The following is a 24,624-nucleotide window of genomic DNA, read 5'->3' as shown; positions in this document are numbered from 1 at the left end:
AAATCAATGCCTTCATTTCCGTTTCAGATGCAGACAGCAGATATTACCGTCAGCATCTGCTAAGTTCCTACTCATGCTTACTGGCACGGATCCAGGACGGTCCTTCTGCCTGTATATTTCTCCTAGAGAAAATCATCCGCGGACCTCCATCCTCGCGACGCCAGTCGCCATCACGCGAGCGAACTAGGTCTTTAAGAGGCAGAAGATGCAATGATTCTGTTGAAATCTGTTGTCATATCTTAAGGAGGGTGGGGAAGGGGCGGGTGAGGGAGCTCTCTCTATATGCAGGCTTTGGTACTAGTGCCATGTGGAGAAGTTTTCTTTCTTTTTTAAGCAAAGGAAGTGGGAAGGAACCTGTCTTTGCCGTTGGAAAGGGTATCATTCTGTCGTCCTGTATTATTGATTTAGTGCAGTTGACTCAGACTGTGTAATGCGTGAGGCGTGGTCATCACTGTGACACTGTCAGACATAAAATTTTAGGTAATCATGATACCCTGATGGGCAGTTTGTTGACGTAACTGATCGCTATGAAACCGGAAACCGTATAACTCATGTGTTCTGGCCTCTGGGACGTTTTGCGCCTACAATATGGCAGCACCGCTTCCAAGATTACTGTATATTTGAGATAATATGCGGCATATAAGTATGTAGTTTTCGTTCGCATCTGATCTGGTAATATTCGTACAGTGTACGCAGTATAGCTTTGAGCTTTCCATTTTCAACAGATATGACAATGGCCGGATGATACTGGAAATGGTGCCTTTGCTCTGGGCACACGGAACGGGACGCAGTATTGAGTATGCAATTGCAGTCGCACTATGCAGCATGACATACGCCGGAAATCTCCCGGCCCGAACGCCGGAACGGCCAGCGATAGTCGGTACTCATTACGCATAGTGAAAATGGAAACGGTGTCAGCGCAACTCTTCGAAAGGAACGGTGCACTACATGAGACTAGACAAAGGGTCACTGATTAGAGCACCCCAAACGGAACGATGTGCACTGCGCAGCATAATACGCAATATCGCAATAAAAAGCGTGCAACTAACCAGTAACCAGGGCATCCATATCGGAACAGAACGGGATGCAAAAAAAAAAAAAGATAAAAGGATGCCACCGACCCCATGGCCGGCCACCGAAACGGAGCGGTAGCTTCGTATCATGTCACGTGATAAGTGCTGAGTGAGAGCGTCAATGATCAGTGATCAGTGATCAGAGCACCCGCAACAGAACGGAGGGCACCAGTGATCACTGATCAGAGCAACTGCAACGGAACGGAGGGCATCGCTGATCAGGACACCCCAAGCGGAAGGGAAAGCGAGAGCACAACTGACCAGAACACCCGAAACGGAACGGGAGTGAACGGAACGCATTAGCGGCTCGCCGAATCGCGATTCCGGCCAAACATGGCCTCAAGAAATAGGTCACAAGTCAAAGGTCATTTGGGTCAGGAATATGAGATTTTCAGAGTAGGTGTCAAATTAATTGACTCGAGGGTCCTGAAAGTTTCGTCGCGATCGGCCGCTTTTTACGCGAGTTATTCTCGAAAAAACGAGGGGGTGGTTCGTTCGACCCCCCCCCCCTATACGGGCGAGGGATAATTTATTAAAAAGCTAGGGCCTTCTTAATCCCATCTACCAGCTTCAGAACATGTATTGGGCAGATCTGGGAATACCGTATCTTAAATTTATCCCTAGAGGTGTGCCAAGGTATCCTTTCATTCATCTTGGCTTTCCCTCGGCCGAACGCTTCGTGTTTAAAAACCTTTAGAAACTAATTGAAATGAATAATTGGCGGTAAGATTATTGCAAAGGCATGAGAAATTAACGTAAAATACATCATTACCGGTCTTATAACCTCATTTCGCGTATGAAACCTGCCAGAGTCCACAGAGTTTCATATTCATCCCTAGGGTGTGCCAGGGTGGCGTGTCAGTCATCTTGAACCCCTGCCCGACCCGACGCCTCGAGTTTTAAAGACATCTAAAAACTAATAACGTAAATAATTTGTGGTGAAATTGATATAATATGATCAGAAAAGAACGCAGAATAAATTAGTATCGGTCTCAAAACATTATTTTGCCTATGAAACCAGCCAGAGCCCGCGGAGTTTTAAATTCATCCCTAGGGTGTGCCCAGGGTGGCTTTTCTCATCTTGGACCTCTACCAGGCGCGACGCCTCGAGCTTTAAAGTCCTCTAGAAGCCATTGACGGACGTAATTTGTGGCGAAATTAATGCGATAGGATCAGAAATAAACGCAGAATATATTGGCATCGGTCTCAAAACATTATTTTACCTATGAAACCAGCCAGAGCCCGCGGAGTTCTAAATTCATCCCTAGGGTGTGCGCAGGGTGGCTTTTCTCATCTTGGACCTCTGCCAGGCCCGACGCATCGAGCTTTAAAGTCCTCTAGAAGCCATTGACGGACATAATTTGTGGTGAAATTGATACAATAGGATCAGAAATGAATGTAGAATAAGTTGGTACCTGTCTCATACCCCTATTTTGTATATGAAAGAAGTTAGAGCCAATCAAGTTTTAAATTCATCCCTAGGGTGTGCCAGGGTGTGCCCAGCTGACTGCGGGTCCAAAGATGAAAATTTTGTAGGCGTATCCTGCGCAACTTAGTCAAAAGCGAAATGCAGAGGTAGTGTTTAATTTGCGCAAGCAGCGGCTCATCCGTTTTGCGTTGGCAGCAAACCACTAATCATAGTTGTTATGAATATCCAAAAGCATTTATTCAGAACACAAGCCTGGTTTTTATAAACAGTTGAGGTGATCAAGGTCATTCAACGCATATTTGTTATTAACAGCTGGAAGTGTGCAAGGTTATTTTCTTTCGTTGTCAGTCAGGGTGAGTTGTTGGGTTTGTGCCTTGATTTCGATTTTTTTCATGGGAATTATGTATTATGTAGCAAACCTATAAGTTCTATTCTAACTGTCTATATGGCGCTGCTAGGTATATCTGGTAATCTGGCTGTTAATTGTTGAGCATGAGTTGAGCATTTTTCAAAGATGAAAGAATTCCAATTTACCTGGTTTTGGGGATGAAAATATTTTACCCATTAGGTGTGATTTTCCACCCAAAATTCCAAAAAATGGAACACTGCGGCCAACCCTGCATACTGTAGCGGCGGAACACCTTCAATTAAGGGGGGGGGGGGCACTACCGACTTTTGGTCCCATTCTTTCCATGCAACGCCCATAGGGCTAATATTAAAATGCCAAAATTAAAGGGGGACACGGTGCCCCGGTGCCCTCCCCGTCCCGCCGCCATGCCGGGCTGCATACATACTCGTATACCTTCCTTCCGACCAGCAACGCGTTTAAGGTGACTCCACCGACAGCGGCCACGGCGGAGGTACGCACCGGCCGTCCGACCTCTGCCCCTCGTGTTTACCCGGATGTCAATGAACTATCGGCGAATGGCGGCTGGCGCCTGGCGGTTGGCGGCGGCGGCGGCGGCGGCGGCGGCGGGCGGCGGCGGGCGGCTCAGCGCACTGCGCGTCGAAAAGGTCATTAGCATCGTCTTGCCACACGTCACTTCAGCTAGCTAGCCTCTCCGCTTTTCATGCGTGCAGATGTTCAATGTGTAATAAATGACCTGAATATTGGCGTGGGACATACAGTGGTGGTTCAGTTTATATGAAACTTCGACGACGGTACCAGAACTGAGAAATAATTTCGACAGACTTCTCAGAGATCAGAACATGTCCTTCAGAAAACCCCATCCCGCCTATGTCTGAAGAATAAGCGGTATGACCAAAAGTTTGGGGGACAGACACTCTTAGCAAGGGTCTTGGAACCAAGCGGCGCTCAATCTACACATGTACGAGATCTGCCACGGGGACTCGTAATCCCCGTCCCACCAGCCTCAATCGTGTGACTGTGTCCTGAGTCACCTGTCCGTCCCTTCTGTTACACCAAACCGCCAGCAATGACCAGGACTACCCGGTACCCGTCTCGTGCCAGTTAGCACCGCCTGGGACGCCCTCGCGATTCCCGTTTGACCAGGGCTGAGTCAGCCGAACGAGTCTGAGGCGCAGACACAGCGCGGCCGAAGCAGACATCGCGTCTGCAACGAATGGTGCCTCAGGCCGGCCCTGTGCGGTTGCGAAATGGTAGGTAGGACAGCACAGGTGGGGCGGTGGGGAGGGGAGGGAGGGAAGAGAGGTCTGGACGGAGGGGTGGGGTGGGCAGATCCATGGCGGGTCTAAGAAGAGGTATATGTAGTGAGTCGATCCGACTCGAGACATAAGTATGACGGGCCTGGACATAGATACTAGTATGTTGGGTCTGGACATAAGTACGTGGGGCCTAGAGTCCAGACCTTCAGTCAAGCAGAGGTATGGCGAGTATGAATGCGGGTCAGTTATCAAATGCAAAACCATGTCTAGTGGGTTTAAATAGGAAAGAAATGAGATATAACCATGCATGTGTTCACATTTACACGGCTAAAACCTGCATCCCATCTGGAGTATCAACACTCTGACAAAAAAGACAGATTATGTATCCCTACCATGCAATCGTCCCTCAGCCGTCCTCAACGTCATCCGTCACCTACAGTTGTCCCTCACAGCCAGGGTATTACGCAACAGCAGGGCCTCCGTCTGCCACAGCCGCCACCGCTGCTGCTGCAGACGCCAGGTCCAGTCCTGGTCCGGCTCTGCAGATCCCCGCAGGTCCAATGGCTAAGGTGTGGCCTACCAGCCCACTGAGTACTGATGCAGCCAACCAGTCGCCCGTGGCTTAGAATTTTAAAATACTAGCCGTTAGTCTCTTCTAGCTCCATGCTACCCTTTACGCTGCCGTATCCCATCTTCACTAAAGACTACGTGCGCCCGGCCCAAGATTCTTGCCCATTGGACCCCATTGGACCACCACGGCAGTGAGAAAAGGCCATTGTTATCAAATGGCGTCATGGTGGTGACGCAACTAAAATCTCCTGACGTCACCATTTATGCTGAGAATTCGGTTGCACTATGACGTCATCTAGTATAAAGTGTTTTATCACACTGCCTAATGGTTATCATAGTAGCATGCTCTGATAAACGCTGAGGTATGGCGGTCAAGTACCTAGCAGTGGAAAATGCGGGCTCCTAAGTACCTGTATGACTTTACAGTTTGTGTGCGAAAGGGATAAAAGGCCCATGTGTCCTTTCGATATGCTGCAACGCGACAGCGAGACGTACCGCAATTTCTCAAAACAGGAGTGGCACGGCGCATCCAAGAAACATACATTTCACAACCGGTGGCCGGAACGATTCATTCAGTGACCTCACCACCGCACGGTACCTCTCAGACATGTTGCATTGGGGAGTGCCCCTGGCTTCTGGCCAGAGAATGGCCAGGTGGTGTGGTGAGGGAAGCGCCCCAGCAGGTCAAGGGATGTCCTAATGGGGAACGGCTTTTCTCAGTGGAGGGTTGATTGAAAGCTGATTCATTTGAGCATGAGCAACTATACATACAACTGTGCAAGGTAGACAATGCGAGTAGAATCCATGCTGAGTCTGGTCTTCTGAGCCTCAGTCTGAGCCTGTCGCCTGAGTCTGAATCTTCGAAGTCTGAGTCTGACTGAGTCTCATATGGACTCATGTGCATGGCCCCTCACAGCTACAGCTGATGCGGCCTATAAACCTCCTATTCATCATGCTACCAAATTTAGCTCCCCAACAATGCCCGTGTGTCATGGCTCTTCCAAACCGTTACCCGTCACATTTCTCAGGTCTGACACGGTCTACGTGAGCAGTTTGGCGGTAACCCAGTTTTGTGCACCATCTGTGTGATACCTCACAGCCTAACCACAGACCACGCCTGCCGTATGGGCAGACGTGAATAGCTGACAGCTGCCGGATTTTTGTACTTTTGTGATAAGCGCACCGAAATACTTTATGTTGCAGAATATTGTGCTTGCAAGCTACATATGACCGATTTTTTTTATAAGAAAATAGTTATGATCACAAAGGCAGTAAACGTCTTATTTTTTGTTTCAAAGGTTTCACAACATTTTTAGGAAACTTTTGATTCTAAGTCCTTGTTAAATTGAGCACTCTTTCGTATAGCCAATAGCGGACGAAAAGTGCAGAAATACGCAATAAATAAATAAAAATGCCTAATAATGCTCACGCGCGGGACAAGCCGTGGACCGATTCTCGGTAGGGCATGGTACACGTTTGACAAGTGACGAAACGTACAATACACAACAAAGATTAATAGTCTGCCGTCATCGAGCCCTGAGTACACAGACAATCATCAACAAGGACATTTAAAAATAATAGATGAACTTGACCGGGTCCACTACATAGGTACGGTTTACACACGATAACAGATGTCTGAACGAAAGGTTTTCGAAAGGGTGACGAAAGAATGTTGATCTGGAAAGGTCGTGACGGAAGTACAAATAAATTATTGCGACGTACAAGGGGGTGAAGTTCATCCGTATATGAATGACAAAGCAAAAGTGGGCGTGTGTGACACGGTACCTAAGTGACGAATGCCGAAGCGACAGGTAAAAAAGTATTCCATATTTTAAGACTTCAATTTATCATACCTACTATCTAACTCAGTATTCAAGGCATGAAGGGTTAAAAAGATGAATTATTTTGTGAGCGGTGTCAATCAAGCCTCAAGGGCTCATGCCCAATTCTAAATAGGGCTTCATGTAAGGGGGTAATAATGGGGTGGATCTGGATACTGGTTAGCTAGCCCAGGCACTGCGCTGCAAATGTTGCTAGATCCGTTTCAATAAATATAGCTCCTTGGTTACGGCGAGCAGTCGAGCAGTCGGGTCGGGCCTTTAGAACCAGCCATTCGGGCTCGATTCCCGGGTAAAACTGGCCACGTGACCTTGTTGCCATGCTTGAAACAGCATGATAGTTCCGGTTCCGGTTAGCACTTGGCTCGAAAGATGTTGCCTTGGTTCCCCAGAGCTTACTAGCCACGAACCAGGCCATCGACATGTTTTACAAGGTTTCCAACCAAGTTTTCTCAGCTTCGTCAAGCCCTCTCATCTTTCCTTTTCTCTTACCATTCTCACCATTTCGTTCCTCTCCGTTTTCTCAGCTCTATCCCTTCTCCCCGACAAAGTATATCATAAAACCATGGGCATTGGGCATATTCGCCTTCCGATTGTTCCAGTTCGGCTTAGCGGGAGGGGGAGGGGGTGGTGATGCTGGGATACAAGCGGGGGGGGGGGGCATTGTTGCTACGGTCCATGCGGCTGCCATTGGCACCATTACAAACCCGAACATTAGGAGCATCTTGACCTTTTCGGAGATGATGTCACCGCTCATCCTCTCACCAAATCTGGCAGTGGCTTCTACTGAAAAGCTACCGGCGAAGAGGAAGCACAAAACACGACGGGAGAGCTCCATGTTGCTCAGTGCTCAGCCCTGCCCCGCCTGGACGTGTCCTTTTCGACCCACTTACCCGATTTGAATCCAAAGCCGCCGCCGAATGTTCCTCCTTGTGCTTGAAGCAGCTGGCGCATTTCTGCTTGTTGAAGATGTTTGGAGAAAACTTCCTGCACTCCGCCTTCGACATAACGGGGCCTGACTGACCAGTGTATAGGCACACCACTTGCACTCACACTTCCTCCCTCTCTCTTTCTCGGTCTCACGAGACCGTCTCACACGCACGTTCACTCATGGTGACCACCGTATCGCAGCTCACAGGTTCACCTGACACCTGTCACCTGTCTCACTCCAGCTGTGATTCACCTGTCGCGCCCATCCACTACCCCGCTAGCGCGCCGACTGGCCCGCGCTGCCAGTCCGCGGGTCAGAGCGACTAGAGACAAAATGTCTCAGCCTTGAGACTTATGGGGAAGTACCCAAAGATATCTCTAGACGAAAAGTATAATGTCTCTAGATCAAAAGAACGGTTCCTCCACACCGCGCAACCGTCTGCACGAAGTTGAACCGTTGCATATAATAACAGCTAAGTTCATGTGTGTCGATGCAAAATTACTGCTTTTTGTGTTTATCTCTGGCTCTAAAAAATCCTATTATTGATAAGATAGATTGACAATTACAACTTGTAAGCTAAAATCAATGTTTTGCAGGCTGCAGCTTGGAAAGGGAGCAGGGTTCATAAGAACGAATGATATGCATTTTTCATTATTCGGAATATAAAATGTTTCAGGGATAAGCTACCCCTGAAATATTTCTGTAATGTCCGTCACGTAGCTCTGAATTGGTTGGACTAACAGTAGTAAAAAGGGATGGTCTGCGGTTGGTGCGAGCAGCAGACGCCAGTTGAAGTCGGTTGAGTGGAACGAACGGACCATGTGTCAGGTTTTGATTGGCTGATGGACACGCTAACTTTGACATCTAAATTCTCCTATTACACGCAATTGCGTCATCGTTCAATATTAGGGCTGGGCCCATAGGCGGCGGAACGGGTAAGGCACCCGTGACACCGTTCCCCCTTTTATTTTGGCATTTTAACATTAGCCCTATGGACGTTGCATGGAAAGAATGGGACCAAAAGTCGGATGGTGTTCCGCCGCTACTGGCAGGGCCCTTCTCAAATTTTATTTAGCGTCGGCTCCGGCTCTTTATTGATTGGTTCATTCCGAACATTTGAGCGAAGTTTATGTGTTAGTTGGTTGAAATAATGGAAACTCATTTAAATCAACATCACTATGTTCGTTACCTGCACAGTGAACATTTTCGTGGAGGCACGGACGGCGAATTGCGATCGACTATCAAAAATAAATAAGGCTGGGGGGATCCGTGCTATCGTAAGTTATATCGGACGTGGCTGCGAAACTTCTCTCGGTACGAAACTTCTCTTGATCGGAAGAAAATCGGAGGGATGAAAAAGAAAGAGCGGCAAATCGGAGCTACGTTGTACGTAAGTTGTTTCGCAGCGTTTAAATGCCAGTTTTACTACGATTTAAATGCCAAGCAGATCAGCTGACCTCGTAGTACCATGTCGATAAAGTCGAATTCCCCATACGTCTATAGTGTAAATGTGACCCCTATTGCAAATGGGCTGTCAGGGACATCTCCTCTGTAAATTTGGAGGGATCATGTGTCGGCATTCCCACGTTCGTTTCGGAGTCCATCTGTTCCATTTGGAGCCCGTCAGTTGGCGTCAAGAGTTGGCGCAGCGAGCGCCCCGAAGACTGCGTCTGCGCACGAGGCTTCGCGATGGAGGAGTATTTTGACGAAATCGCCCTCGCTGCAGAAAAAATAGAGGGACTTGTTGAGAAAGAGGAGGCCGCAGTGTGCCGACGACTTTAAACTGTACGCCAACGCCAAGACCAAGGCAATCAGGGGGCGCTCAGATGATCGGGAGGTTTCAATTGATCAGGGACCCACCAGGTGACCAGGGAACCCTCTGATAACCAGGGGTCCTTCCAGTAACCAGGGACTCCTTCAATAACCAGGGGCCCCTCAGTAAACGTGGGCCACTCAGGTTACTGCAAGAGACAGGAGTCCCTTATAACCAGGGACCGGCAAGGTCTCTCAGGTCCGTTTTTGACAAAGCTGTTATTGATGTCATATGCGAGCCCTTTGCCACCAGCAGAGGGCCCTTTCAAGCCTTTTTAGGGCCGTTTAACGTCTCTTGAGTTTCCTTTGAGGCTAAGGGCCTCTTCAGCAGCCGAGGGGTCTTTGAGGCCTTTTTGAGGGCCTCTTAACGTCAGCTGAGGACCGTTGGACGCCATCTGAGGACCGTTTGGGGCCTTCTGATGGCCAGTAGATGCCAACTGAGGGCTCTCTGACACCAGCTGAGGGCACGCTGACACCAACTGGGGGCCTCCTGACACCAGTTAAGGGCGCTTTTATATTTGACACGAGCTCAGGGCCCTTTGACGCCCTTTGAGACCTTCTGAGGTCCGTTTGACGCCAGCATAGGACCCTTTGGGGTCATATGAGGGCCCTTTGCTGCCTTCTAAGCGGCCTTTGAGGCTTTTTGAGGGCCGCTTGACGCCACCTGAGGACCGTTGCGGTTGGACTCCAGTTACGGACCGTTTGAGGCCTTCTGATGGCCATTTTGCGCCAACTGAGGGCCGGGGGCCCTCTGACACTAGCTGGGGGCCCTCTGACACCAGATAAGGGCCCTTTAAGGCCTTCTGAAGTCCGGTTAACGCTAGCGGAGGGACTTTTGAGGCCAAATGAGGGCCCTTTAAGACCTTATAAGGGCTCCTTGAGGCTTTTGAGGGCCGCGTGACGGCATCTGAGGACCGTTGTACTCCAGCTGACAACCGTTTGAGGCCTTCAGATGGACTTTTGGCGCCAGCTGAGGAGGGCTCACTGACACCAGCTGGGGGCCCTCTGACACAAGCTAAGGACTCTTTAAGGCCTTCGGAGGGTCGTTTGACGCGAGCTCAGGGCCCTCTGACGCAGGTTTAGGGCCCTTTGACGCCCTTTAAGGTCTTCTGAGGTAGGTTTAACGTTGGCTGAGAGCCCTTTGAACCCATCTGAGGGCCCTTTGAGGCCATCTTGTGGCCCTTCATTTGGCCATCTGAGGGTCCTTTGACACCAGATGAGGGCCATTTGACGCTAACCGAGGGCCCTTCGAGACCATCTGAGGACCCGGTGACCCCATCTGTGGGCCCTTTGAGGTCTTTTGAGGGCCATTGAAATTTCACCACAATACCCCTGGCTGCGCTACTGGGCATTTATGGACTCGTATGGGCCTGCTGGGGAACGAGATGGGCCCTCCCGGTCTTTTTAATCATTATTTCAGTTCATTTTACATGGTCTTCGGCGGTCTAAAGATTAGGGGCCCCAACTCGAATGGGGGGGGAGGCCCGTGTGCCCTCTCCTGTGTGCGGCCTTGCAGACACTACACCGCTTCCCCTCCCTCCGCCATAAACGCACCGCTGCACTGCACTGCTAGGCGCCGACAAATACGGACCGGCGCCGCAACCGGCTCCCCCGCGGCCTGCCTCGCGTTGACATAGCCCTTCCCGAACACCAGTGTAACCCCCACGCGGCCTAGGTATCGCCGCGCCCACCTGTCCGCGGCGCGGCCTCTGATGGCGTATCGGATCATTGATGGTGCGATACATGTTTTGGTCAGATTTTCGCAATTAACGCGAAAAATTGCCCAAAACACTTTTTAAATTTCAAAATTGAAAAAAAATAATTACAAAAATGACGTGAAAGTGACCGTTTTCAACGTGTAAATTTAAAACGCTCTAGCGCAGCCATTTTTGAAGAAATCGACTTCAAATTTTGCACACGTGTTCATCAACCATATTTGTTTAACATATATTTCGGTTTTGTGAAAATTTTGAAAATTTCTTATATTTTTCTCTTGAGAAAGAGGTAAAGCTTCGCTACGATCGGCCTTCCGATCGACCGAGAAGATTCGTAAAGTTAGTTCGTATCTTCACCATTTGCGATACAACTTGCGTATCTACTTAGCCTACGATGTGATGGATCCCTCCAATATCTGTTCCGATTCAACTTACGTTTGATCGCAACTGCGAGGTGCCTTGCGATCACATGGATCCCCCCAGCCTAATAAGATTCTTTGGCCTGGAACCCTGTGGCCTAGGTAGGTATATTTTATGTTTATAGCCCACTCTCACCGTCTGAGTCATTCAAAATGACTACCCGACTACCAATCAGTGATCAGTGCTCAACAGCCAATGCTTTATGAATATCCCAAGAACCGGGATAAATCCCTATGTCCTGACGGGCCGCCACAGTTACGCCTGCCGGGCAATCAGCTGAGTGCGTAGCACCGGTGAATTCCTCCGCATAAGAATAGTTCTCATACTCGCAAGCGTTTCTCCCATTCGAGACCTTCCATTTACATAAAATACATGATATTGGAAAACGATACCGTATTTAGTTAACAACAGCCATGAAAATTACCACTAATAACTGTCAGTCTTTAGTAGTAATGTTCATCCGCTCGTACCTGCACTTCGCGGCCGGCCCGGGGGCAGCGCGCAGCACGAGGCGGCGGTACGGGACGGAACGGGCGGGCGGCCTCTCACCCCGGAGCACACCTGTCAGAGCCATCTGTGAGCGGATGGAGGAACTCGTGCTTACCTTCTGTCGAGGTGAGTCTACTTAGGGTGAGCTCGTGAGCAATGTGAGTTGCCACTTGACACAACCGGGGTAAGGGAGGGAACTGGAAAGAACCCTAAAAGCCGTTGGAAGTGGTGATTGGGTGTTTATTTTTGTGGATGGTAATTTTCTCAGCACTAAAAACCGGTCATTTTGTGGTATTTTTGGCAAAACTAGGCATTTCCAGTTAATTTGAGGTATAACAGGGTCATTTAGCACCTAACCAGTTATATAACACCTATTTAAGCGACTTAAGCACTGCTTTCAGTCTAATTCGCAGTACTTTTAGTTTGAATGGCACCTAATGGTAGTCATTTCGCACTATTTTTGGTAGATGTTTAGGCATCCCTACTAAATCTAGAATGATTTTAGTATCTTATGAAGAAATAAACTACAATACTAGTCTGTACTAGCTACAGATTGTTTATTGCCAGGTCGATTAGCGTCTGTTTCGGCGCATGCGTTTTGAGAGGACCGATAGGACGCAAGGCGCGCTTCTTGGACGGATTTGGCAAGGAATTTGGATAGATTGATTTACGTACGGCCTCAGCGTGTGCCTATCATCCTGCCTTTTCTTGTCCAAGAGTGAACTTGAGCGAGGTTCTTAGCATGGAGTGATGACGATTTCCGCGAGGATGCCAGGTCGATTAGCGTCTGTTTCGGCGCATGCGTTTTGAGAGGACCGATAGGACGCAAGGCTAGCTTCTTGGACGGATTTGGCAAGGAATTTGGATAGATTGATTTACGTACGGCCTCAGCGTGTGCCGATCATCCTGCCTTTTCTTGTCCAAGAGTGAACTGAGCCTACCGTCCGCCCAAGCGTACTGGTCCGCCAGTGCTGCTGTCTTTATTCTGTCTGGTTATCTAACGGCGCTATGGGCATGTAGGTACAGCATTGCAGTAGCAAATGCTTAATCTAAATGTGCGGTGGCATTTTCCGATGCTTAGTAGGAAGCGCTCGACGTCCCTTCCGTACGTGTCGTGGAAGGGACGTGTCTGACTGTTATTGACGCACAACAACTAGATGGGTCTTGATTGTAGCATTTCGCAGCAGCGTTTCGTCGTTCAGCGGCCTAACGCCTAGCCAGCTCTCATTTCGAGGGGGTGGTACTTTGCTGAGGAGCATGAGTGGTCACGCTGCAATCTGCATCGTGAGCCAGATGAAGCCGGAGGGCCGACCGTGTACCGTACATTTGCGTACATGATTTTGTCCCACGAACCAATCAGGGGGGCGACACGGCTATTCGCGCAATGTTTTCATTTATGGGCCGCGCGGGGCCTCGCGATGACGCGGCTGGAGGCAACTGCTCAGCGCGCTAGGATACTTCTGGCGGGCCGGGCGCTGAACGGTGTGCAATGAATGGGTTATGGTCGGGCAGACAGAGATGAGGCATTGAATTTGAATTGACATCAGCAATCGGGTGGGGAAGGAGAACGTTTCTAATCGAGCTTGGAATGGGGAAAGCCGAAATTATCACGATCGGCTCATAGCTCCGATAGGGCCGGGTGCTTTACCATGTGTAGTATATTTAGGCGGGCAGACAGAGATGAGTTATTGGATTTAAATTCACCTTACCATCGGTTTCTGGTGAGGTTTGAAGACGTCTTTAATCAAGCTCGGAGTGGGGCAACGGCCTGGCGGATCCAGGGGAAGGCATTTGGGGCAAATGTCTTCCCCAACAACCAGGGCAGCGCCCGAAATCGATTTTCGAGAATAAATGAAAACTTCACAACTTTTCTGAGGAAATGCAGTGCGCACCGCACAGCAGTGCGCAAGGAATCGAAATCCGAGTTTTTTAAATTAATTCCGAGAAACCTTTTTGGGGTATAAAGCCCCCGCAGTGTCCAATACCGCTTCTTGGATCCGCCAGTTGTGATTAAGTCACGGTCGATACCGAGCTTCGGCGGGACCAGGCGCTGTACACGTTGTTCTTTGAATGAAGAGGTGGACAGACACCTAGCCCCACATCCTACTGCTAATTGCTATGCCCGTGCTTCTGTGGGTGAAGCACTAAAGCATCACGGAATCCCAGAGGACCTGCGAGTCGACGAGGTGGCCGCTTTGGCCGCCGGGTACTGCAGCTCCCTGGAGTTGCCTGGGACCGATGGCAAAACAACAGCTCCGGCGGTGCCCCTATGGGCCGTAGTAATTAGTGAATTCCCGTAATGTAGAGATCCTCAATGATCTCCATTACCATTTTATATTCCTAAACAATATGACAGACCAATTATGCTTGCCTACGTTCAGGCATTACCTCTGATGGTCATACGCCCAGTACAACATGTGTTGTCTGTCAAACAACAATCGACGACGGATCCCTTCTCATCATCTCTTAAGCCATCGGTTGTCCATTCACCCACCCCGTTTCCCTAAAAATAGACGGTCAGATTCGGCCTGGGTCCTTACGACCCCTCTAAATTCGCCAGAGACGGGATCGGATCGCCGTTATTGCACCCGTCTTAGTGTCTTAAGTACTATGACAGCTTCGACCACGGACGTCGGACGGGGTGATCGTTCCACGAATGTACGCACCATCCAGGCCTAGGATGCACCGAGGTTTAAAAGGATGCAGTCTGTAGATCAATCAACAAACAATGGTGGTATGCAACCACTTTAAAATATCTCCCTGGCTCCCGCAACGTTCCAATGCCCCTCCGTTATGCATTCGCCCTGTGTGTCCGCCGAGCCGGCTTGCCTCCAATGACGTCATCGGCCGGCCGGCGGCGTTCAAGGTCAAACGGCTGGTGTCCTTACCTGGAGTTCTATAGCCTTGGAACCAATAAGCGATGCGCATTTTTGTCCACAAATTTACCAAATGTATACCCACTACCCAGCATGCCTATTAGTCGTTAGGGGGCAGCACCGGGCGTGGTGTATTGCGTAGAGGGCAGGACCTATGCAACAAAACTTGCTCCAATTCCGTTTTCATCATGGAAGTAATACGCTGAATGGAGGATCATACTTTGATGTCCAACTTACGTACAACATAAAAAAATAAATACCTCAAGGCTCAAGAATACTGTGGTCATAGCAGTAGCTCGTGCTCGGCAGTGAAATCATGAATAGGTAGTGCTCATATACCGGATTTAGTGCAAAATAAGCTACCACACACCCATTTATTATGCCAGATCTGGCATCGCCTCTATACTAACTAAAATAGTGCGGAATGACCGGATATACCTGTGTTTGACAGGAATTGCCTGCGAAAAGACGATAGTGCAAACTGAACTTATGATAGTGCAAAATAACTGAAATTTAGGTACTGAAAAAATTATCCCCCTATTTTTGTTCATGCACTGTCATGGCGTCGGCGGTCGGGCGTTGTGTAGGTATAGAGTCGGGTTCTCCGAAAAATGGGTGAAATAAAAATAACGCCTGAGCCCCGAGCATGAGAGATAACAGCCTAAAACGTTTAGGCGATTATGCTGCATCAATTGAAAGGTCACTTGACAAAATGTACGTACATACATACCTGCCATCATAAGTGGATGAAGGTTAGGTCGATATCAGGCCAAGGTCTGGCCGAGTGAGACTGAGGTCAAATGATAAAGTTAGTAGGTATTAGCCGTTTTCACGACGGGCTATCCGGCGAATGCACCTGATTTGACCAAATCTGCACCTTGAATTTCTATTACAGCAAATGTGGTGACGTAGCCCTTTGCCCTCTGAACTTTGTGCAGTAGACTAGGTGGCGCTGAGCTCGTTGCGCTCGTGGGCACGGTGCGGCCGTGCAGCAGTCGGGCAGCGGCCCCCGCCGGACACCGATCACCAATACAGGACTACGTTATTCAGAACGCTGTGTGAGATCGCGGACCGAGATCGCGGACCCGGAAGCTGGAACGAACTCAGCCGCGGATACTAGCGGCGTAACAACTTGGCGACGAGGACGAGATTCGCTTAGTGGTGATCTCGGAAGGAAAAGTGGCGTTCTCACGGATTTGGCGTTCTGGTGGTGCGGCACCGGTGGCCGACGCGGATATACGTCACGGGGAAGTGACAGCGTCGGGACTCGGACAAACTCGTTTGGCGTGCTGGATGGTACAGTGCGCGGCGGTCGGCGCGGATATACATCACGGTGAAGTGACAGCGTCGGGCCGGGTGATCTTGCTTAGTGCTTAGTTCTGCTTAGTGCTTAGTATTTTTTTTTATACTGCTGCATAATTTTGTGCATTAACGCTGTCAGCTCTGCCGCTGCGTTTCGCTGTATCGTTGTTGGGAACATTTGTATTGCACCTCCGTGTTGGGTGAACAGTGGTGCGGGCGGCGACGGCGGCCGCTGGACTCTGAACTTTGGACTCTGCTCGGTGTGGCGTGACTGGTGAGTCAGCGCGGTCAGTGCAGTGTGCAGTGCCTGACCCCGGTGCAGCCTCGGGGCGGTGGCAAACATGGCGGCCGGACTGCCGAGCGTGGCTCCTTTTGCAAAGGGGATGGACTTTAGCCGGTGGCTGAAGGGTCTGGAATTCTACGCCGAGGCGATGGACATAACAGACGACCGGCGGCGGACTGCAGTCCTGCTCCATCTAATGGGGCCGGACATCCAGGACGTGTTCGACACCCTGCCGGAGCCGGCTGCAACGGCTGCAACGTCACAATACGACACCGCTGTGGCTAAACTACGCCAATATCTGCAGCCGACGTCTAACCTTATGGCGGAACGTGTAACGTTCCACCGCACGAGCATGTACGCCGGCGAGTCATTCGACGCGTACCTGGCTCGTTTGCGGGCGGTGGCTGGGCGGTGCGGGTTCCCGGCGGCTGACCTCGACCGTGAGCTCCGGGACAGGAGCGTGGCCGGCGCGACTCCACAAATTCAGGAGCGACTGTTGCAGACGGTCGGAACCAAAGGAGATAACTTTTCACTGCAAGATCTGCAGGCTACGGCTCGTGCATACGAGCAAACGCAAATGCTAGTGACGCAGTTCCGTAATGCGTCTCTGAGCACGGACGGCGTCGGACGGTCAACTACCGCATTGGACGAGCGGCCAGAGGTCGATGTGGTGACCTCGGGGCCGGATCAGCTTAACGCTGTCCGGCCACAGCGCACGGCTGACGGTAACCGGAGCCGCCAGCGGCGCACGGTCCGCTGCTACCGCTGCGGTGCGGCGGGACATTTTCAGCGGGACTGTCAGGACAGCCGACGCCCGGATGAGTCAGCGCGTGCGGCACCAGCGTCACGGCGGCCGACGGGGCCGGGGCGCCGGGAATCTGACACTCGTGGGTCCGACGGGGTCAGACCGGCACCGGAGACGCGGCGGTGCTACCGCTGCAAGCAGATCGGACATCTGCGCAGTCAATGCCGACAGCGGACTGCCACGGCGGGCATGTGGGGGCTGGGGCAGATAAACGCTGTTAACCTAACGGAGGCGGTTAAAATGACTTTACCGGTGAACGGGGTGGCCATCAAAATGGTGGTGGACACCGGCAGCCCTATCACTGCTGTGGGGCGGGACACGGTCATCCCGCGGCTGCGACTGAAACCTACTCAGCTACAGCTGTCGTCATTCACTGGTCACCGGATCCCTCTCCGGGGTGAGGCAGACGTCTCTGTAAGGTTTCGCGGTCGGGACCATCGACTGCGACTGGTCGTGGTGGACCTGCCTGGCGATCGCCGTCTGCTAGGCCGCGACTGGCTGCGGGCTCTGGACATCAGTGTGGGCGGCGGAGAGACGGCGGTGATGGACGTCACGCCGGACCGAGGGACGGCGGACCTGGAGGCGGTCTGTAACAGGCACAAGTCGGTGTTTGACGGCACACCGGGGCGCATCAGTGGAGTAAAGGCGCACCTGACACTGAAACCGGATGCACGGCCGGTGTCACGGCCGGTGCGCTCGCCTCCATATGCACTGAAACCGGCCGTCGAGCAGGAGCTCGACCGCTGGGTGCAGGCCGGGATCGCGGAAAAAGTCGGTCCAAACGACGCGCCCGGCTGGGGAACACCACTGGTGACGGTGCCACGGGCTGATGGCGGTGTGCGTCTGTGCGGTGATTATCGACTAACGGTAAACCCGCAGCTGCAAATGGCGACGCATCCTACGCCATCCGCCGAGGACATCTTTGCGAGCGTCCGAGGACGGCGGTTCTGCAAACTGGACCTGAAAGACGCCTTCCTGCAGCTGGAGCTCGCGGAGGAATCGCGGGATATGACAACAGTCGTCACGCACCGAGGACGGTATCGGATGAAATCCCTACCGTTCGGCATATCGGCGTGCAGTTCGGTGTTTCAGGCAGCAATCGATCACATCCTGGATGGCATAGACGGGTGTGTGGCCTATCAAGACGATCTGCTGGTGACGGCGGCGAACATGACAGACCTGTGCGTGCGCTTGGATGAAGTGCTAACTCGGCTGGAAGCTCATGGAGTGAAGCTGAAACGGGAGAAGTGTCAACTTGGCCTCGACGAGGTGCAGTACCTCGGCTGGCGCATCTCAGCACAGGGGCTGCGTCCAGTACACGAGAAAGTTGACGCAGTGATCGACATGCCGGACCCTAAGGATGTGAAAAGTCTGCGCAGCATCTTGGGGAGCATCAACTACTACCAGCGGGTGCTTCCCAACCTCTCCACGGAACTAGCGCCGCTGTACGATCTCTTACAGAAGGGCGCCACGTGGAAATGGACTAATGTGCACAAAAACGCACTGGTCAGAGTGCGGAAACTGCTGGCAGGGGACACAGTCCTAAAGCGGTACGATGCAGAGGCGCCGCTCAAGCTCGTCACAGATAGCAGTGAAGTCGGCGTGGGAGCCGTGCTTCTGCAGCCTGACGAGGAAGGACTGGAGCGTCCGGTAATGTACGCCTCTCGGACACTCACAAAAACGGAGAGGAAGTATCCGATGGTAGAGAAGGAGGCGCTGGCGGTGTCTTTCGCCGTCAAGCGTTTCGGTCAGTTTCTCTACGGCCGGAGGTGGACCCTGGTCACGGACAACAGGGCGCTGTCGCGCATCTTGAGTCCGGAGCGTGAGCTGCCAACGCTGGCTGCGGCCAGGCTACAGCGGTATGCGCTGCAGCTCGCGGCTTTCACCTACGATGTGGAGCTGCGTCCATCAGAAGACATGCACCTGGCGGACAGTCTGTCTCGTATGGCAGTGCCAGGCGGAGAGGTCGAGCCAGCGGACGCTGAGGACAACACCAGCGGCGGCTCGTATCTGCTGTTCATGGACGGTGTAGCTCCAGTTCTGACGGCCAAACAACTCGCGGCGGCGACACGCCGCGATCGGGTACTGTCGCGCGTCCTGACGTACGTGCACAGTGGGTGGCCCGGACAGGTGGAGCAGGAGCTGGCCCCGTTCCGTCAGAGGCGGGATGAGCTCTCCACGGACCTGGGATGTCTGCTCTGGGGTGGCAGGACGGTGGTTCCCCACTGCCTTCGGCAACAGGTGCTGGCAGAGCTGCACCAAGGTCACCTGGGCAGCGCCAAAATGAAAGGTGTGGCGCGCCGATACGTATGGTGGCCGGGCATGGACGCCGAGCTGGAGGCCCTGGCGCGTGACTGCGCGGCTTGCATGGCAGTCATCACCGCCCGGACGGGCCCGCTGTCGTTCGAAGTGGACGTGGGGAGCGCGATCTGGTCGCGGCACGCCGACCAGCTGCGTCTGGCGGGCACCCAACAGGCTGCTGCAGCGCCCGATGGCGCGGAGGAAATCAGCCGGCAGCCGACGGTGGCAGCACCGAACCGTACTGGACAGGTTCCGGTGGCACCCACAGGGATTGGCGAACCACCGGTGACCATCAGACCGGGGGTCATCGTCGGGACAGGTGTGACCGGCGGGTCGGAAACGACGGTCAGGTCACCGGCCACAGACGGACCAGAGGCGACGGGCAATGATGCTGTGACAGCACCTGCTACCGCTACCGGTGGCAGCTCCGAGGAAGCGCAGGTAGCTGCAGGCGGCGACGCTGGTGCCGAGGAGGCGCAGGTCAGCAGAGGTGGCGGTGTGACCTCATCGGCGACAGGAACAGGAGCTGGATCAGCAACTGGAGGCATCGCTCAGCGTGTTTCCGCCAGGCAGCGGAAGCAGCCACGTCGCCTCATAGCCGAAATGTGACGGCGACACAAAGTCGTGTTCGAAGCGACTGGCTTTGCTTTGAAATAGTTTTAGACGGATGTTAAGTCTTATGTCGGCCAGTTTTTGTGTTGTCTGCTTCGCCACGACTGTCATTCCTGTTGAGGGGGGTAGTGTGTGGTGACGTAGCCCTTTGCCCTCTGAACTTTGTGCAGTAGACTAGGTGGCGCTGAGCTCGTTGCGCTCGTGGGCACGGTGCGGCCGTGCAGCAGTCGGGCAGCGGCCCCCGCCGGACACCGATCACCAATACAGGACTACGTTATTCAGAACGCTGTGTGAGATCGCGGACCGAGATCGCGGACCCGGAAGCTGGAACGAACTCAGCCGCGGATACTAGCGGCGTAACAGCAAATATCTTCAATTTATGAATTAATTTCAGTGTTTTAATCGATGATGCTCTCTGATAATATGACAACGCAGGCATATAAGCAATTAGTGCAACCCTAGCTGATAGCTGCTAAGAGACACACTGAACTTGATTTGACCAGATCAGATCTGCACCTAATCTGTACCAGATGTGCACCAAATGTGTACCAGATGGCAGGGGCGGCGCCACGGGTTTTCGATAGGGGGGGACGGGGACGGGGGCTTGCCTGACTGAGAATCCCAAAAGTAGATACTGATCGTGTATGCAAAAAAAAAAAAAAAAACGAGGCACGTAACGCCGCGAAACTTGGCAAAGCCCAAAACACATCGAATGGTGCATCCCGTTTCCAAACTTATCATAGGACAACTATAAGATCGATCACCTTTTCAAGCATCCTTGCCTCTAAATCAAAATTTGCAGTCTTGCCAACTCAAAGCTGGTTTCCTACAAGCTGCGAATTGCTTAGGTATGAGTAGCAGTGCCAACTACTTACGTTTCGTACTTTCAAATTTTCGATCTTGCGTCTGGTCAGCTTCATGGCTTCATCATCATATAGTCATGGAGGAAAAGTGGGAATGTTTTCTGCTCAGACAAGTGCGCCAAAACTGCAATATAATTTCAGAATCATGACATCACCACCTGATCCATATGCAACGGGCAGGGTGCAGCTAATGGCTAGCCGTCAGTGGTCATGTCATCGGTGGTCACTCAAAAGGTCATGCTAGGTCATGGAAGGTCACCAGCCGTTATTTGATCACACTTTCTGATGGATTTTACTTACCAAGAGCTTCAAGGGAAAAACGAGCGCATGCCGCATGCACCGTTGAAAAAATTGAGTGAAAGGGTCTCAGGTCCGGCGACCTCTGCAGGTGAAGTGCCCCAGGGTAGGATTCCGGTCCTTGTTGATTAACTTCGTCAAAAATTGCGGTACATAGAGCTGTGATGTCGGCACCATTGTGTTCGTCATGATCGAGCTGTCACGACCTGCATCGTTCTCATATTCACCCTCCAATCGTAACAACTACAGCAGGGATTGGCAAATGGCGTGGCACCCCTTTGGGAGGTAATGAAGGTCTCTTGAAACCTCATCCCTCATCTCTTTAGCATCAGTGGCTCTCCTTATGGAACAGGTTTCTTGACTGGTCTGTTTCACCCCAGAATTCAAAGACTAGTCAAGGTAAAACCGAGCGCACCACAGTGAGCACAATTTGATAAGCTGGTGTATCTCAATTTCATGTAGAACCTTTCACGTATCACGTACCTAAAACCCTTTCGTGCACTCATGCAAAAGCAACTGCCATGTTTCAACAGCTGGTAATGGCATTTTCACAGCCGCTGACGTAAGAAGGGGAGGGAAGGGGGCTTGATTAGACCCCCAGCCGTTCGGCCGCCGACCGAACTTAGTTTTGCAGAAAAAAAAACGAGTGCTATCGAACCCCTTGACGAGAGGGTGCCGATGCTACCCAATTATAAGATCTTGGGCTACGGCGTGCTTTTTTGGTCCTGCCTGTGATCTATCCGAACACTTCTGCCCACAAGTGCTGGGTTAAATGGCATATATTTCAAATGGTTCCTGTGGTAGAGCTGCCATGCTTGAATTTGACTAATTAGGAATGGAAAATATCCATATAGTAACGGAAATCTATGGAATTTCAGTAAACTTGGTTTTGTCGGCAATGTGGTCTGGCAGTGGGGTGGGGGAGGTAATAAACCCTGTCTGGCGCCCCAAAAAGGGGGGGGGGGCACGATCCCCGAGGCCCTGCCGATCACCTTATGACTACAGGCATCACAGCTCCACACCTTTTGCAGATGGCCAGGACCCCCTGCGATACATCCCAACAGCAATCTTTATTCAGAACCTGTCTTGATTAACCAACGATGCATTAAATGCGACGGATAACTCTACAATGCATTATTATCAACTATTGAACGGACCTCGCCGATAGGGGGGTACTGTACCCCCCTAACTTTCGATAGCGGGGGACCTGTCCCCCCCGTCCCCCCCGGTGGCGCCGCCCATGCCAGATGGCCGTCGTGAAAACGGCTATTTTAGACCAAAAGGAGCCTGACGCTTTTTTTCTCAGCGAATCGAGTTGTGCTATTTGTGTTCATCTATGATATTTCTATATTTCACAAAATATAATATTTTTGAATTTTTGTTTGCATTGTCACTACTCACTTCACCAAACGTCGAAAAAACTTCTATAAATTGGTTCAAATCCCATCTGTAAAAATATTATTGCCTGAAAAGGAGTAGAGGATTTGCATATAGTCTTACTTTTGAAGTAACTCATCACCTATTTCTCTGCAACCGCTTGAATCGACCGCGCCGCTTGTTCATCCCTTCATCATCCCCTGCATAAGACGGTTCCCGTAATTTTACCGCGTAGCACGTACATTCATTGATACCAACTCGCTCATCAAACGATAGCATTAAGCTTTGCCACTTTGGTCATTCAACCAACAGTTTGAGCACAAGAGTGCATCAGTGGCGGATCCAGGATTTTCACTGGGGAGGGGCTGCAGGTCATAATTGGGCGCCACGCCCCGGATGGGCGCCATAGTCGCATCGTATTGGCGCTGAAATATTGGCGCCCAGTGGCCCTGACAAGAGGCGCCCAGGATCAGTATGTACAGTGACACCACACGATTGGAAATATCGGTGCGGAGCGTACTGAAACGACGTTATTCGACTGATTTTTGCATCCTAGTCCTAGTATGCGGCACTCCCATGAGTTGCGAATTGAAAATTGGCGCCACTGCGCCTCCGGCGCAGTGGCGCCAGTTTTCCTTGGGTGGGGGCTGCCAGCCCCCGCAGCCCCCCCCCCTGGATCCGCCACTGGAGTGCATCGTGCGACCGTAACCCTACGTTGTACTGTGCTGTGTGTACATAACATAAAGCTGAATCATGCGGTGGGCTCAATTTTTGCGGGATGAGAGGGAGTTTCTCAGATCGACCTCAGCATAGCTATGAGTGACGTCATTAAGTCTATTACAAACTACGCCATCGATGTTGCGTAATGCATTATGTGGGTATGTGAGTACCGTGTCAGTAACTACGTCACGTAACTACGTCATCCATTACGTCACTTCATGTATGAGTAAAGTAAATGCGCATTAGTCATCCCAAAGGGATTTTCTTCTGATGCTCTGCTCAAAATCCCTTTGTGCAGGTGCTCATTTGCTTATGCATGTCGTTCACATAGATGTACCTAGGTATGCTGTGCAACATGTGGATTATAAATGGGGTAATTGTAAAGGTAATTTTGCTTGCACGTATTCGTCAGGCATTGCAATGAAGTCTTTACACAATTTAACATTTGTATTCGGTCGTGCCTTTTTGTGAAAGTCATGTATTTTATGATTTTTATCTCATGACTTTGCCTACGTTAATGGAAATGGTCGCTGGTCGGAACCCAAATGCGCTCCATATTTGTTTTGGATATTGTTTTTCTTATACCTACTTTTGGGAACGTTCTCTTAGATCCTTTTTTTTGACAATCGCTACTTGAGTAAGGAATTGGCTACCCAGCACCCTGGCTTAACCCTCGCCGGACCTATTGGTTTTCTACATACGCGCCGGCCGAGGGGGGGGGGGGGGCGGGTACGACCCCCCCCTCGCCGTTTCGCCCCTGGTGGAGCTAGCGCGTCGCGGAAAAAACGAGCGTGTGCGCCGTTACGAGACGCAGAGATTGGTACCCGATTTTAAGGTCCTAGGTCAACCGGTGACCTCTGAGGTCAGGTCAAGTGCCCCAAGGTACGGTTCAGTTTTTGGTGAATAACTTCGCAAAAAACGGCCGCAGAGCGCCGATTTTGGCAGCATCGTGTTTGTCTCGCTCAGGCGCGTCGAATGATATACTTTTTGTCCGGGTCAGGTCAACTTGGGGTGTTGACCTCAGGTCAAGGTCAGGTCAGCACCCCCAGGTCACGAAGTTGGTCGAAAGAGGCCATGTCGCATATTATTCGATTCGGCAGGTCTTCCTGAGTCCATTGGTGGCTTTCCCGACTCGCTAGCTCAATTTGATCAAGAGTTATTGACGAAAAACTAATATGACCTTGATGACGTCATAAATGACGTCACGCAAGGTCAACATTGCAAAAGTGACGCATCTAACCTTGCAAGGAGTGCATAAAATCACGATTCTGTGCGCTTGAGATAG

At 51.3% G+C, this 24,624-nt stretch overlaps 2 protein-coding genes across 2 annotated transcripts in view; one reads left to right on the top strand and one right to left on the bottom strand.

The window, feature by feature from the left end:
• The window catches only part of LOC122363173 (protein outspread-like), a 92,550-nt gene extending 84,793 nt beyond the window's left edge, over positions 1–7,757 (bottom strand). The window contains exon 1 of the mRNA XM_043332133.1: positions 7,430–7,757. Within this exon, the coding sequence (XP_043188068.1) occupies positions 7,430–7,543 (114 nt within the window). The 5' untranslated portion in view covers positions 7,544–7,757. The remainder of the gene's footprint in view (positions 1–7,429) is intronic.
• An 8,665-nt stretch (positions 7,758–16,422) lies between these two features.
• Positions 16,423–20,079, top strand: LOC122363171. The gene has a single exon (XM_043332124.1). It carries the CDS (start codon positions 16,423–16,425, stop codon positions 20,077–20,079), a length of 3,657 nt encoding a protein of 1,218 aa, XP_043188059.1.
• The last annotated feature ends 4,545 nt before the right edge of the window (positions 20,080–24,624 follow it).

Source organism: Amphibalanus amphitrite, unplaced genomic scaffold (genome assembly GCF_019059575.1).
Source record: "Amphibalanus amphitrite isolate SeventyFive unplaced genomic scaffold, NRLGWU_Aamphi_draft 000608F_arrow, whole genome shotgun sequence".
Classification (NCBI taxonomy): domain Eukaryota; kingdom Metazoa; phylum Arthropoda; class Thecostraca; order Balanomorpha; family Balanidae; genus Amphibalanus; species Amphibalanus amphitrite.
Note: the sequence above shows the minus strand (reverse complement) of the source record. Positions and strands in the feature narration are given on the sequence as shown.